This window comes from Lipotes vexillifer, unplaced genomic scaffold (assembly GCF_000442215.2).
Source record: "Lipotes vexillifer unplaced genomic scaffold, Lipotes_vexillifer_v1.1 scaffold809, whole genome shotgun sequence".
Lineage (NCBI taxonomy): Eukaryota > Metazoa > Chordata > Mammalia > Artiodactyla > Lipotidae > Lipotes > Lipotes vexillifer.
The window spans coordinates 2,182,299-2,198,998 of record NW_006788521.1 but is presented as its reverse complement, the minus strand read 5'-3'; the positions used below and the strand labels follow the sequence as shown (position 1 = coordinate 2,198,998).

General features: G+C 45.2%; 1 protein-coding gene across 1 annotated transcript in view; it reads right to left on the bottom strand.

Annotated features, from left to right (window-relative positions):
• The window catches only part of GABBR2 (gamma-aminobutyric acid type B receptor subunit 2), a 370,111-nt gene that overhangs the window by 216,057 nt on the left and 137,354 nt on the right, over positions 1-16,700 (bottom strand). Inside the window, exon 3 of the mRNA XM_007461653.1 lies at positions 7,861-8,031. Within this exon, the coding sequence (XP_007461715.1) occupies positions 7,861-8,031 (171 nt within the window). The remainder of the gene's footprint in view (positions 1-7,860; positions 8,032-16,700) is intronic.

The window sequence follows — 16,700 nt, the reverse complement described above, 5'->3', positions numbered from 1 at the left end:
GGTGTGGAAGGACAGTGCTGGGCTCTGAGACTTGGGATCTGGGAAGATCATAAGACTTAAACGCAGAATCCCACAGCAAAACCTCCAGGGGACTGTGAGGAGCTCTGCTTGAGACATGGGTTGCTTGGACCAGATACTTACCTCCTTGCTCCTGTGGTGAGTGTTGGGCAGGATGCATGGGGGATACTGGCCCAGGCCCGCGGCCTCCTTCTCTCCACAAGGGGAGGTACAAACCTGGGTTCACACCTATACCTGCCACCGCTTGGTGAAGCCTTGGCAAAGTGACTTAATCCTTCCTGAGTGAGTCTGTTCTTCCAAATGGAGACGGACCATGCTGGGCGACTGAATGTCATCGCCTGCACACAGCAGGTGCCCCATAAATGGCAGTAGATGATGTCATAATTACATTTTCCTACCCAGCGGTCCTGGTGCAACACCTGCTTCATGGGGATCACCTCGTGCTCTGGGAACCTGGCCCAGGGACTGTGCAGGAGGCCCCAGGAAGTGTCCCTGGTGAGGGCTTTGAGGTGGATGGCCAGGATCCCCCCCAGAGACCTCCAGGATCTCCTTCTGGGCCCTCACTCACCCCTGTGTTCCGGGGTCCACGCAGCCTGGGTGGAGATATATCTTATGTCACAGCCCTGGTGAGCAGTGAGTGTGGCACTCACCCAGGCCCTGCATGAGCCCTGGAGCTAGCACCATAGACCCCAGCCAAGCACCCCATCCTCTCTGAGCAGGGTCGAGGGCAGCTCCTTTCTTTTAAGAGTTGGAGTGTGTGAGGTGGGTGGGTGCTTGGCTCTGAAGACCTGCAGTGGAGTGTTAGAGAGGATGTGTCCGTCATCTCCTCCTTGTTCTAGAGTGGAGGGTGGAGTATAGTGGGCCATCTCTCCAAGGGCAGAGCTCTGAGCCAGACCAAGGCATTTAGCTTGCCTTTTCCTCAGAAAGCTCAGCCACTGCAGCCACCCCTGGACAAGAAACCCTGGATGTGCCCCCAAATGTGTACACGCTGCCACCAGGATGGCAGAAGGACTGGAAACCGCAGGCCCTGACGGAGGGTGGTTCTCACCAAGGTGGGGTCTTCCCACTCTGCAGGGATGGGTGGGCAGAGCACCTGCTAGTTGCCTGCACTTCCACCTGGGGGCATGCACATGAAGGAACAAGTGTTGCTTGAACCTCAGAGTCTGTCCCATGGAATCTCGGCCTCAGAAGCCTGAAGGTCTGCAGGGCCAATTCTTGATCTTGACCTGGAGTTTTTCCCATTGACTATCTGCACTGGACCAGGGCTTCAAGGAAAAGTCTATTGCCAGTACTACCCCCTACCCCTCATCCAGCCCCACCAGTTAAATGAACAGGCAGCCAAATGGCTTCATCCATCTCAGTGGTCCTCACATTTCAGTCCCTCCTGTACCCTCTTAGAGGCAATTTCACTGTGTACATGCACCATCTATGTGTTTGCTAGCTTACTATTTTCCTCTAAACAGACTCATTTTTTAAATGAAGATTTCATTCTAAACAAGAACATCAATGAAGTTCAGTTTTGATGGGCTAGTAATTTTTCCCTCTGGTATATAATAACATAAATACACAACTATTAAAACTGTACAAAAATCATATCACATATGCATACCACCCTGGGAAATAATGGAGCCCTCCCCTCAGCGCCAAAAAGGCTGCACAAATAGCTACCTGGGAGAGGGCAAGATGAATATGGAGCAGTCCCTGCTGGCTGGCCCACAGGTCTCTCACAGAGCAGGAGGTAAACGCCTTAAGAAGGAGAGGACGTTTCTCGCTTGGGGGCCGACAGCCAATCACCTAAAAGCATCAGCAAGTTTTTCAAATAGAAGCTGGGGCACAGGGTGGGGCACTAGGACCATCAGGATTAGAATCTGATCTGTCAGGAGTCCCCTCCTGCTTCCTAATGATAGAAGATCTGCAGGTATGTGCGTGGCCCAGGTGATTCTGCAGCCTAGAGGAAAGCCAAGGACAGAGGTCAGAGGTGGCTCAGTGTGCCTGGCCCTTTTCTCTGACAAAGTGTGCCTAGGAGCACAGTGGCCTCAGTTGAAGGCTTCCCATTCCTCCAATACAGGGATTCTCAAACCCCAGAGGGTCTGATTCAGGGGGCCTGGAGTGGAGCCCTCAAATTTTCTGCGGACAAGTTCCCAGGTGTTGATATTGCTGCTGGTCCAGGACCATCCTGCAAGAACTGCTTTAGAGGATGGGATTACCCGATCCTGGGAAGAGAGGATTCTGAAGTGACGACAACTCAGAATGAACATCCCAGAGAGCAAAAAACATAACTCAGACACAAACTACAGTGTGCTCATTCCCAACGCCCAACACTGACGCCACCCAGAAGAACCACATGGCAGGACCCAGGTCACTGCTGGTTCCAGTGGCCAGCCCAGAACTCTCCACTGAGATCTCTAGAAGAATCCTCCAACAACAAACAATGTCACATCCAAAACAAGACTCAGTTAATACATGACAGAATGACCTGAGCTGAGTTCTGTGGGAATCTGACTTCCCAACTTTGCCAGTGCATCCCTTCTTCCCCATGGCCCCAGCGACTCATGACAGGGACTGAGACTTCTCTGCACCCCTCTCACCCCCATCTTACCATCCTAGCTGCAGTCAGACTACGGGCCACAGAAAGGAAATCACTGTATTCACCCCTAAGAATCTGGCCTAATGGATAGAGATTGATTTACTGAAATCCTTAGTGAACCCAGACACGCCAGGCAGCATACAGGGTGAAGGGACAGAAAGGCTCTTGTCCACTGGGGCCTTCCAGTCCAGTGGCAGCAGGTGACCGATGAGGAAGCAGATGGGGTATTTCTCTGCCCTGTGCAAGGAGCTGGTACAGAGTGAAGTCCGAGGGGAGAGAAGCACAGAGGCGGCACACCTGTCCCAGCCTGGGGAGGGAGGCAGAGCCAGGTGTGGGGGAGGATGCCTCACACAGAGGAGCCAGCATGGAGAAGAGGCTGGACCAAAGGGGGAAGTGCCTGAGATGAGACAGAGAAGGAGGCCTCAGGGGATGTGAAGGGTCTCTGCGGCCACCCCAAGGAGCTCATCCCTGCTGCTGACGATTCTACTAAGTTTGACTCCTTGATTAGAAGCAAGCACAGGGTCCCCTGCCCTCATCTTTGGGCATGTCCCCCAAGCTGTGTAAGTGGCAACTTGAGAGGAGGTGACCAGAAACCCCTTTGGTGGGGCAGATGGCAACCTGGCAAGCAGAGAAGGCTTCAAAGAGCTGCGGAGGGCCGAAGGGGCAGGCGCTTTGAAGAGGAAACTCTGCAGATGGTGCCCTTTTGGTCTTGTATAGATCAAAGGCTTCGGCGGGTCCCAACTCTTGAGGGCGACTCTGGTGTGGAAGGGTCAGCCCCAGAAGTGCCCTCAGATATCACTGAGGACCAGTGACAGGGCAGGGAGTCTCTGAGCTGGCTTGGAAGGAGGGGAGGAAAGGGGAGCCGTGCTCGTGGCAGGCACCACACCCCGCCACACAGCCGGGCTTCTGAATGGCAGCCAGCCATGGGTTAAGGAACCAGACTCTAGATGACAATAAAAACAACAGCCACCCCTTGCATGGTGCTTATTATGAGTCAGGCACTCCTCTTAGCACTTTAACTTTCTGAACATATGTAATCCTCACAACCACCCTTAGAGTTAACCATTATTATCCCCATTTTCAAGAGGAAGAAACTGAGGTACAAAGCTCAGTAATTCTCATGGTCACACCTCTGGGAGTGGCAGGATCGGGGTCAATGACCAGATCTCCCTAAACCCTCACCAGATTCCTTGAGCTAGGAGAGATCTTAGAGGTCAACTGACCCAACTCCCTTATCTTACAGAAGGGGAAACTTAGGCCTAGAGAGACTGAGTGATGTGTCCAACAGGACTTAGCTGGTTAGTTGCATCATGGAATCAGGAACGCAAAGAATAACTTAGTGAAGATGGCTTAGTAGAGCACAGAACCTGGAGCTGGGAGAAGAGGCTCAAACAGCCCTCTTGCTGTCTCTGCTGGTCCTGCCAGGCACCCCTACTCACTGCCTTCATCTCCACCTCATCCTTGCCTCCATCCTGTGCCTGCACTGCCCATGTGGATGCCACAGCACCCTGGGCCTCTGACTCCCCCCTGTCCCCTCCAACTTCAGGATCGCTTTCATTTGACATTCCTTCCAGTGCACCAGTCCAGAACAGAAGTGCTTGATGCTGCTGATCGACCAGTTTCGTAAAAGGAATCCAGTTTCCTTTGCACTTACTAAAAGCTGTTAGCCCCTGGCGAGTTTCCAGGGCCTGCACTCCAGCGATGCAGCCCAGACATCAGGAGAGGGATGCCAAAGCCCTTGGGCACAGAGAGGAGTCAGCTGGGCTGAGAGATTTAAATTGAGAGGGGTTCCTGCCAGCAATACCACCAAGCAACATCCTGTCCTTAGAAAATTGGAAGGAGGGGAGGAAAGGGGAGCCGTGCTCGTGGCAGGCACCACACCCCGCCACACAGCCGGGCTTCTGAATGGCAGCCAGCCATGGGTTAAGGAACCAGACTCTAGATGACAATAAAAACAACAGCCACCCCTTGCATGGTGCTTATTATGAGTCAGGCACTCCTCTTAGCACTTTAACTTTCTGAACATATGTAATCCTCACAACCACCCTTAGAGTTAACCATTATTATCCCCATTTTCAAGAGGAAGAAACTGAGGTACAAAGCTCAGTAATTCTCATGGTCACACCTCTGGGAGTGGCAGGATCGGGGTCAATGACCAGATCTCCCTAAACCCTCACCAGATTCCTTGAGCTAGGAGAGATCTTAGAGGTCAACTGACCCAACTCCCTTATCTTACAGAAGGGGAAACTTAGGCCTAGAGAGACTGAGTGATGTGTCCAACAGGACTTAGCTGGTTAGTTGCATCATGGAATCAGGAACGCAAAGAATAACTTAGTGAAGATGGCTTAGTAGAGCACAGAACCTGGAGCTGGGAGAAGAGGCTCAAACAGCCCTCTTGCTGTCTCTGCTGGTCCTGCCAGGCACCCCTACTCACTGCCTTCATCTCCACCTCATCCTTGCCTCCATCCTGTGCCTGCACTGCCCATGTGGATGCCACAGCACCCTGGGCCTCTGACTCCCCCCTGTCCCCTCCAACTTCAGGATCGCTTTCATTTGACATTCCTTCCAGTGCACCAGTCCAGAACAGAAGTGCTTGATGCTGCTGATCGACCAGTTTCGTAAAAGGAATCCAGTTTCCTTTGCACTTACTAAAAGCTGTTAGCCCCTGGCGAGTTTCCAGGGCCTGCACTCCAGCGATGCAGCCCAGACATCAGGAGAGGGATGCCAAAGCCCTTGGGCACAGAGAGGAGTCAGCTGGGCTGAGAGATTTAAATTGAGAGGGGTTCCTGCCAGCAATACCACCAAGCAACATCCTGTCCTTAGAAAAGAGGTTTCCCGCTGAGATGCCCTGAAACCCAGCTGAGGGCTCTAACATAGCTGTGCAGGGAAAGAGATGTGGTACCAAACTGCCAACACCTGACCCCAGTGAGGACAGAGTAATGGAGAAAACACTGACCAGTAGTCTGTCAGGCTTCCAGCTTGGGCTGGGCTCTTTACCAGCAAGTGTCCTGGGGCAAGAAGGAACCCACCCTCCATGACCTCAGTTTCCTCATCTGTAAAATGGGAACCATAACCCCTCCCTACAGGGCAACCAGCTGTGAGAGTGTTTGGAAATCTATAAAGCACTCAACCAAATTGGGGCTGATCATTTATCCTCTTTACACCAAAGATTTGGGGTTTTTCAAACCTCCAAGGCTACACACAGGTAGTTCCCATGTGACTGCAGGAAGTTATAGATGGAAAGAAGGAGCAATGGGAGGTCTGGACCAGGCATCCAGACTCCAGGATTCAGTCCTAACTTCTCTGCCAACAATCTTTCATGGCTTTGGAGGTGCTTTGAAACCCTGAACTTTGTTCCTTCTCCTCTCTGGGCCTCAGTCTCCCCTTCTATACAATGAGGAGGTTGGGGGAGCTGTCTCTAAGGGCCCCTCGGACTCTGGCAGACAAAGACTCCCCTGGCAAAAAAGCAGGTCCCTCCAAATCTCAGCAGAGTCTCATGTTAATGGGACCACAGGACTGGCCTTCCCCACCCTCCCCGTTGAACTGTTTCACACTCATTTCAGAACATTTGTGGCTGCTGTATAAAGGGCAGGCTTCCAGCAAAAGCCTCTCCAGTGTTTGGCAGTGAGTCACTCCCACTGGAGGTGAAGTTCCCCTTGTGCCTCTCCCTAGGGACTGGGAAACAGAAGATCAGGACCATTTTGTCAGGGAAAAGCTGGCCTTGTCTGGATGACCGCAGATGGTGGAGCCAAATACGTCTGCTTTTCAAGCGCCTCTGAAAACATTCCTCTCTGTGCATCAACTTTATAGTTTACAAAGCTCTTCAAAATTCATGACTCATCTGATTTTGGCAACAACTCTGCAGGAATAGGCATGGGAAGGGTTATGGTCCTCATCTTATAGGGGAGGAAACCACAGCTCAGAGAAGTGAGGTGACTTCTCCAAGGTAGCACAGCCAAAGCATGGAGTGGCCTCTCCTTCCCAAAGGAGAAACGGGGCAGAGCTTCAGAAAGGTAAGTGCAGAGCTGGAGTGGAAACCAGGTCTGTGATTCCCAGCCCTGCTCTGCTCTCCCCGCCCATCCCCCGCCCCACATTGGCAGAAGGGGCGTGTCCTCCCTGACTCCTCTCACTGAGGTCTGCCTGTACACCCGCCTCATACATTTCCCCCCAAATCGGCTCACAGCTGTGTATTTTCTCTTGGGCTGCTAAGCACACCTGGAACGTCTTACCTTGTTGGGAGGCTCCATGTATCAAGAGCACACATAGGAGAAGATAGGAAAGTAGGAACTATAAAGAGACTAGGAAGAAAAACAAGAAACCATTCTGCACTCAGGTGAGTGGAGAAAACTTCTTAAAGATTTGCTAATAGTAAAGATATGTGGAAATGGGAATTTTCAATTGTCGTTGGAGGGACTAGAAACTGGAACAGCCTTTCTGGAGGTCAGTTTGTCTCAACATTTGAAAGGACCCAATAATTCCACTTCTAGAAATCTATTATGAAGATGCACACCTAGGTGGGAAGGTGTTGGCTGTGATATCAAAAAGCTGTAAACATTCAATAAATTACCATCTATCCATGGGACACAACACCGTGGCCCATTAATAAGAGCGAAGTCAATCAAGATCTCTAAGATCTGTTGTAAAGTGAAAAATGCAAACTATCTAGTATGAGGACATTTGGGTTTAAATATATTGAAAAAGGTCTGGGCAGATAAACAGTACACGGAAAGCAGGACTTCACTTGGAAGAGAAAGTGGATTTAGAGGGATTGGGTAAAGCAGCCCTTTTCTTTTTTTACTATATATAATTTGGCTTTTTTGTTGCTGTTATTGTTGCAACAATAAACCCCAGAACACCAAGTATTGATGTATACGTGTAAGTCATTAAAACAAACAAACAAAACCAGAAAAACCACCCAATCCACAGTGACTTTGGAAACTTCATTCCAAGCCAGCTCCTCCCCAAACCCTCCTCACAGGAGAAAGGCTCTTGGCGGCACCTCGTGATTTTAGACGGCCACTATAGGTCAACACACTACAGGGGCAGTGAGGGAACAGACCACGTGACTTAGCCAAAAGGCACAGCGGAAAAGAAGGTTCCACTCCTGAGCTGTGCAGGTTGGAGGCCTTCACCTGTCCCGCGCACAATCGAATTCCTCAACAGCTTAAAGGCCCCGTGTCAGAGCCCATCCCTGATTGAGCCATCTTGCCCCTTGCCCAGAGGTAGGTGAGATCGTGCCTCTGGGCAGAGCGTACCTCAGAGAAGCGCTGCACGTCCTGGGTCAGTGTGCCCACTCGCTTCCACTGGTAGTGCTTCAGCAACTTCAGGATGGCTGGATTCACTGCGTTATCTGATGGGACGGTCCGAAAGAAGTAGGGGTATTTTTTCTTATCTGCTAGAACAGGCGTGGTGGCAGCAAAAGACAGCTGAAAACACAAAAGAGACGGCACTTTTACTGGGGGGACCTCAGAGCTGTGGGCCCAGGATCTTTCCTAAGGGAACAGAGGTCTTTAGTTCTCACTCGAGGTACAAACACACGGGCAAAATATTTTTAAACCTTCTTAGTGCAAAAGTAACAAGTTATAATTGAAGGGAAGGTTTTTTAAAATGCAAAATAAGGAGAAAGAACCATCATTAATGTTGTAGTCTAGCTCCTTCTGATCCTTTTCCCATGCATGGCAATGTTTTAAAGAAAGATTCTTGAGATCATTCTACATACACACCTGAACTGTTTATTCCCTCACTTAACATTATCCTACAAGCATTTAACCGTCCTGCTAAAACTTCTTGTAAACATCTTAACATGTAAACTTTTTAATAGCAGCATAATATTCTAGCATATGAACATAGCATAATTTACTGAATCGTGTTTAATTTGCGGGCATTTAGACTGTTTCTAATTTGTCATTATTGTCATATTATTCTGCAAGCGTCTTTGTGCTTGGCACTTTTCCCCTATATTACAGGCTATTTCTGTAGGACAGAGTCTAGGATGTGAAATTTCCCAGATAAAGGATGTGAGCTTTTAAAGACTTGATATTTATTTCCAAAAAGGATTGCATCAATTTACACACCCACTAGACAGTTATAATTAGAGGGCCAATCTCACCACACCCTTATCAACGGACGGAAATAAAACATCTTTCTATCTAATTTATTAATGATTTATCACTGAAAAACTGGAATCATATTGCATTCATTGGTTATATATAAGGTTGAACATTTTTCCACGTGGCCGATAACTAGCTGTATGTCCTATTTTAGAAACTGCTTTTTTATGTCTCTTGTTTATTTTTTGAGTGGTATTCTAATGCTTTTCTTATTGAATTTAATGAAGACTATTATATGTACAGCATTCAAACTCAGGCTATTACAGTTGCTGCAAATATCCCAGTTTGTTTGCTTTTACATTTTGTGTGTGTATATTTTAATTTACACTCAGTAGTCAAATCTATCCATCTTTCCCTTTATTAGTCCTTCTTTTTTTAAGTGCCAGTGAGTTGCTAAATTGGATTTTAATTATCTGTCCTACAGGGCACAGCTTAAATGTCACCTCTTCTATAACATTTCCTCTGATCTCTGCTTTCTCTGTCCCTCAGCCTCATCCACAGAAGGCGGTTATCAAATTTTTTGATCTTTGCAGTGTGATGGCAGAAGAATGGTATCTTCTTGTAGTTCTGATTTGCATTCACCTTATTATGAGTGAGGTTGAGTATCTCTCTTATGTTTAAGAGCAATTTGCAGTTTCTCTCTGGAAAGTGTTCACATCCTTTGCTTGTTCTCCAATTGTACTCTCAGTCTTTTCCTTATTGATTAGTAGCAATCACTTATTGATTAGTGATCCTTTATAGTAGGGAGATTAACCCTTTGTGATATAAGTTGCTAATTCTCCCCCAGTTTGTACTTTTTCTTTTGCTGTTTCTCATGGTGTCTTTTGCCATATAGAAGTATTTTTTTTTTCATGTGGCTGAATTAATTTTTTTTCTTTCTGTCTTCGGGTTTTATGCCAATATTTAGAAAGGCCTTTCCCACTCTGAGATTATAAAAGAACTCCTCCATGGTTCCTTCTAGTCCATCATCCTCCCCTGTCTGTCCTCACGGGTTTGTCGCCTGGTGTGAGAGGCCGGAGGAGATCCAGTACCTGCATGTGACGAGCGCCTTCCAGCACACGTTCAAGAACAGGCTAACTTGGTTGGCCGTTAGGCTTTATAAGATCCTGTGGTCCCTGACAAATTGTTTTGTTTTTCATGTGTCTAGCAAGTATTTAATAAACTCTTGTATAGTAATTTTTTTGTTGTTGGGTACTGATAGCTCCAGAATTTTGTGACCGCTATTGTGGTTATGTCTGTACATCACTAGTTAATGCTACTTTATCTAACCTTATTCAGTATGCTTCATTCACCAAACTTTGTGCTCAAAATACATAAATACAATTTTATTTTATTTTATTTCTGGCCGCACTGCACAGCTTGCGGGATCTTAGTTCCCTGACCAAGGATTGAACCCGTGCCCTCAGTAGTGAAAGCTCGGAGTCCTTACCACTAGACCGCCAGGGAAGTCCCAATACTATTTTTAAAACATAGTATTTCCTTCCTTCTCTTGTTTCATTTAAATCTCTGATCCAGAGAGGGCACGGCTGAGCAAGATCCCTCTTTGCTGCCACCGGCCTTCCTTCCCCACCCTTGCTGTCTCAGCAGCTCTAGATCCAATACATCTCAGAGTCCAACTTTAACATCCAGGGAAGTAACATCCTGGCACCCTCAGGCCCCAGCTGAAGTTGCTTTACTGCTCCTCCTGTCACCTGAGGAAGCACTTCTTTCCCCCCCAAGACTTTAGCAGAGCAGGGCAGTGGAGATCTTGTCCCTTTCCCTGATCTGTCTCAGATGGTAGATGGCCACTACCTAGGATCCCTGGATCTCCTGCATCCACTCAGCAGTCTCAGCAGGTCCTGTCTGTTGGAGCTGAACATACAACAACCCATCAGCTGTCACCTGGAGCTAGAGAGCACCTACAGGAACCAATTTCTAAGATCCCCACAGAGACAGGACATCATCCCAAGACTGGTAAAGGTCAAGGATAGATCAACTGTTAAAAAAACATTCTGGGTAGAATAAGGCCCAATGAGAGAGGAAAATCCCAGCTGGACATATTGTGGACACTCAAATCCAGAGCTGTCCAGCAAGGGAAGGCCTGCTGTTGGAAGTAGCGAGATCCCTGTGTCTAGAGGTGTGCAAACGGAGGCTATGGCCTAGCAAGAATGCAGAGGGGCTGCAAAGTGTCTGAAAACTCCTTAAAAACTGTATGGAAAAGCTTGTGTGGGCATGTATGTGCATACAGACACACATTTTTCTGAAAAGAGGATCCATGGTTTCCATCAGATTCACAAAGAGAATCCTAGAACCAAACAAGGTCAGCACCCCTGCCTGAAGGTGATACTTAGGTCGCACAGCGAGTGTAAGAAATAGAAGCTTTCTACAGTCTGCTCAAACCTAGCGTCTTATTCCTCTCTCAAGATTAAAATAACACTTCCAGCTTCCTATGGCTTGTGTAAGAAGGAGCTATTAGAAAAATCAGGCAGCAACTATTTTAGGACCTGGGATTGGTATATGTGCAATTGCATCCCCCAAAATGCTTATCTGATACAATTTGGAAAATTATGGTTTTCTGATGTGATTTCTGAATCACACTCTGGTTGATACTTTGCTGCTATTGTCCCATTAGTTCCAGGTCCACAATTAATTGTTGCTTGAACAACCTCATATGTTTGCCCTATAGGTAATTAGAGTGGTTACTGTTCAGTGAATAAATGGCCCATTGTGTTTACAATGGGCTTGGAGTACAATATATGCCCCGGGTCTAAATCATGTTGGGTGCAAAATATTAACTGGCACTGACATTTTCTGCACCATTTGAGATAATGCACACTTTGATTAGATTGCTTTGCGCCACTGTTCCTCTAGCTTTAGCCTCCTAAACCTTTCTTCCACTGGACAAAGACTGCAGGTGCCAGGTAGCACTGCTGAACTTCAGAACTGGAGAAACCTGAGAAATCATCTACTCTGGAGTTCTCTACTCTGGCTACATGTTGGAATCACATGGGGATATTTTTTAAAATATTGATGACTTGGTCCCACTCCAAACCAAGTGAATCAGAATCTCTGGGCATAGAGCCCAGGCATCAGTATAATTTAAAAACTTCCCAAGGTGATTACAAGGCCCAGTGAAGGTTGAGAACCACTGATGCAGCTCAACAGCCCTAGTTTTGAATATGCAGACCAAGGCCCAGAAATGGAAGGCTATTGAGATACCCACCAAAGTCAATAAGAGGTAAAAGCAGAATTCAAATCCAGGCCTAAAGGACTCTAAGACCAGTGCTCTCTCTCCCTCTGATGGCTGTCCCCTGCATCCTATGAGCTTGCCAGGCCTCCCTCCCCCAGCACAGTCACCCAGCATCTGCAACAACAGCCCTGTTAGCATCAGCGCCCTAATTCGAAGACCCAATCTTTCTGGGCTCTCCTGCCTTATTTCACACAACCAAGTTCATTTCTAAACAGACTGTGATTGAGGCTTCAAGTTAATCCCTAAGCAAGGATTATTTATTTCAGAGAGTACTTTTTATTTTACAATTTTGTTATCATTTCTAGTTTTATTGCATTGTTTTGAGAATTTGGTGTGTACGGTGTCTGCTTTCGGAATTTATTGAGGTTTTTTTTTTTGGTGGCCTATTATACAATCAATTTTTGTGAAAGTCCCATGTCGGCCAGAAAAACAGATGCAGTCTCTAGTTGTAAGCTATAAAATTCTTTATCAGACTTCTGATGTATAAAAGATATAATCCAGCTAACCAATTACATTATTAACACATGTTTTGTATTTTTGCTTACTTGACTTATCAAAGACTGAGAGGTATGTTAAGTTTTTCTCTATTGTCTCTGACAATTTCTCCATGTTATTCAAATTTTTTGCTTTATATGCCTTGATTTTATGTTGTTTTGAGGATAAGTGTTCATTACATCTTTATTTTTCAGCAATGTATATACTTCCCTAGTGCAAACAGCAGGTACTTAATAGATAATCATTGAATGAACTGAGAATTAAAATATTTATCAAGGTAAAATAACCCTGTTTGTCATTTTATTGCTGTTTCATAAAATATCTTGCTCAATATTAATACTGAATTAGTATCTCACTTGATATTAATTTTTTTAAAAAATTTTTTACATCATTATTGGAGTATAATTGCTTTAAAATGGTGTGTTAGTTTCTGCTTTATAACAAAGTGAATCAGTTATACATATACATATGTTCCCATATCTCTTCCCTCTTGCATCTCCCTCCCTCCCACCCTCCCTATCCCACCGCTCCAGGCGGTCACAAAGCACTGAGCTGATCTCCCTGTGCTATGCAGCTGCTTCCCACTAGCTATCTACCTTACGTTTGGTAGTGTATATGATATTAATATTGAAACCTTTATTTTTTGCTTGCATTTGCCTGCCATAGCTCTGATTCTCCTTTTATTTGTATTCCATTAAGATTGTTTTTAAGTATACTTCTTGAAATGAGTACATGAATGGATTTTAAAATATATGCTTATTGCTGCAATAAATACTTGGTCTTGCTTTCATCATCTTGTTGGCAGTCTTATTCTTTTTTTTTTTTTTAATGTTTCCTTTTGTTCCTTTTGGTATTCAGACTTCTCCATTCTGAATATATTAATCTTGCTTCTTGTCTTAACCTGTTAGAACATCTTTTCATATTGTGAAGAAGGGTAAAGGGTTGAAAATTTGCTTAGGATGAGCCTCTGTTGCTTTGACACATGGTAGAATTTATCTGGATATAAAATTCTTGGGCTACCATTTTTTCCCTTTGAAACTACAAAGTGATGCAGCAGAGAAATCCGGGGATATTTTGATTCTTGTTCATTTGTAGGTATCTGATTTTCTCTGGATGCCTGAAGGATTTTTTTTCTTTATTCTTAGAATTCAAAAAATTTGCCTAAATAGATGTGGGTGTGGCACTCTTGATTTTATCTGGAACACAGGGAGTCCTTCAATCTATACCCTCAAGTCTTTTAACTAAAAAAAAAAATATATATATATATATACATATATATATATATATATTTACACACACACACATATATGTGTGTGCATTTATATATAAAATATAATACTAGGCATTTATTATATTTATATTACATTAATATTCATATATATTCTAGCCTCTCCACTGGAATACCTGATTATCTATGTGTTGTCTTTCATTTCCCAAATCCATATCTGTCATATTTTTTCCATGATTTCATCTCTTGGTCCTTGTCCTCTGCATTCTGGAAGACCATCTTATTTTATTCTATCTCTTCTATTACAGGATATGTGCATATTCAGTTTCATTAATTTCTGGTAAAATGGCCGTATCATCCACAGTCATAGCGGCAGAGCACCAGGGTTCTCATTTCTTCACATATTGACCAATATTTGGTATTATCTGACTTCCTACATTTTTGTTCAACTTTCAGGGATAAGGTAGCACTTCATTATTAATTGATTTTGCAGCCCTCTGACTGCGATGTGGTTGAGCAGCTGTACAGACACATTAGCCATTTAAGTTCTTTGTTTGGTGGGTTTGCTGATTTGCTTTTCAGCAGCCTCAGTCTTAGTGTTACTGTCCTTAACATACTTTTATTGTTATTGACTTCTTCCATTTCCTAGTAATTTTTTTATGATCATAACCCTTTTTGTCCCATCCTCTTATCTCATGTTTCATGGAGACCATGTCTTTTCTGCATATGATTGAGCGTGCCAAAAGTCTTTGTAAAGTTTCTTTCTTTATCCTAGAACAGCTCATCTTCAGAGCTGGACTCTACCTCTACTTCTGGGTATTGTGCACCTTTTATTATTTTTGTGGTACTTTTGCAAAGGCTGAATGTTAGGTGTTTTCAGTGTACTCATCCTCAAAAGCAAGGCAGGTATTTTCAGAGGTGGCCTATCAAAAGACAATATATGGATTGCCCTTGGCCCTGTTTTCTGTCTGTTTACATTATAATTGAGTATTTTTTTTCTCAGAAAACTGGAGAAGGAATATTCAAGCACAGATTTTGGTGTCTAGTATGCTCCCACCTTACACAGTTCTGTATTAATGAGCAGCTAATTTTCTGATACTGTGGATCAGCACGATACATTAAATTCCTGTCATGCATTGCTGCCAGGGATTTTCTTTTCTATATATTTTCTTTCCTATAAAGCTTTACTTGAGAGGTTTCTTGTGCCCTCCTGTCCACTCCTATCTAGCTTTTTCTAGGAATTTATAGCTCTGTTTGAATTTAGAAAAAAGCATCTTGGTTGCCTCAAAGAACAGCAACTGTGACTAGAGGCATAGCTGTCCAATTTTCTGATTGGTAGAAGCCCTAACAGACTGTGGAAGGGAGAGGGAAAAGTATGTCTATTATTTTTCAGGGCAGTTGTAATTTTATGAAGCAAGGTTCCAAGTGCCAAGAGGCAAAATTTGGTAGGATTTTCTCAATACTGTCCCATCTTCTTTATAATCGTGAAGCTTCCAAACATCTAGGCTGTCAGTGAGTCTTAGAGTCCCTTAGTTCTTTGAAGTAGGATTTACTATCCATTTTACAACTAAAGAAACCGTGGCCCAGAAAGGTGACATAAGCCATGCGAGGTCAGTACAGGAAATATGGAATTGGTTTTTGACTTCATATTTAGTTCTCTTTCTTCAACCAGCTCTAACCCATCAGTCCCAGGTGAGATGGGGCAACGATCCAGGGCTTGGTCTTTCTTCTGAGACCTGCTAGCACAGGGAAAAGACAGCTTATTTCAAGGCTTCCAGAGTCTCTCAAACATAGCAAGTGTCCATGGTGGGCATGGTTGGTCCTGGGAGATTCTGGGGGGACACACCCTTAACCAGCAAAGTGGGATGGGAAGACAGCCATCAGCGTCTCTCTCTGAGCTCTGGCTTGCCATGGAATATTCTGTGAAAGTTTAGGGTCTATTGAACTGTGCGTCTCCTTCACATTAAGGGCCCACAGGCAGAGAGAATAGGAAAGTGAAGACAACTACAATGGCACTTCTGGGAGCTGGGAAACCGGGCTTACCCCTGTCTCTATGGCTTTGAGAACAAGGCAGAGTATTTCCCCTCTGTGGGTGTCTGTTTTTCTCATCTCTAAAAACGATGGGTTGAAGCAAAGATTTCAAAGGTTCTTTGCAACCACACAACTCTATATTTCTCTCCCCAGCAACTGAGGAAAATGATTAAGGAGTTTGTTAGTTTTGTGGGGGTGTGTGTTTCATTTGATCTGACATTGTATTTCACTTCTCTGCAGATTCAAGTCTAGATGAAAAATGTGAATACACCTCCCAATTTCAGGATCTTTATGAAATTCTCAGCCACTGATGAATTCTTCTCTAAATGCAATTCCTTCTTTACCTGGTTTGGGGTCTCAGAGTTTAACTTTTCTGCAGAAATAAACCATTTTTCAGGTGGAAAGTATAACCAAGCGCGCCCCTAGTTGCTAAATCCTAGGTGAGAAGTGCGGGCCAGATGCCAGGGGGGAGAAGATGATTGAGGCTTTTGCTCTTTTCTCCATTCGGTTTAATCTTCTTCCACGGGTTTGCTGACTGTTTCTGTAATTAAATGAGGGAGGTATTTGTCATCTAGGGTTCCTTTCAGCCAAGATGAATGAAACGCAACTTTCTCAGGAAGCTTCTGACAAAACCCTGTTTGTGGCCAGTGCCAGGACATATACAAAGGCACCGGGCTGTGTGCGTTGGGAACTGGGCTCCACTTCAGATCTGCGCCAGGTCACCGCTGCACCCAAGCCCTGGCAAAAAACTGTTTGGACACAAAGTGCCTCAACACAGACGCCCGTGAGATTAACGTGATGTGGGGTGGCCGCAAAACATCTCCCGAGTTAAGGAGGGAAAATGAAAGTCTGGCATTTGGGCGAGTTCTTGGGGCCCCACTCCAACCAAGGCCTGCTGGGCAGTGTGCGTAGGCTTGCTCTGAGGTTTGAAACCTCTTCTGGAACCTCCTGGGGACAATCACTTCTCCTTCCTCTTGTTGAATTTTAGTTTTATTCCCTCAG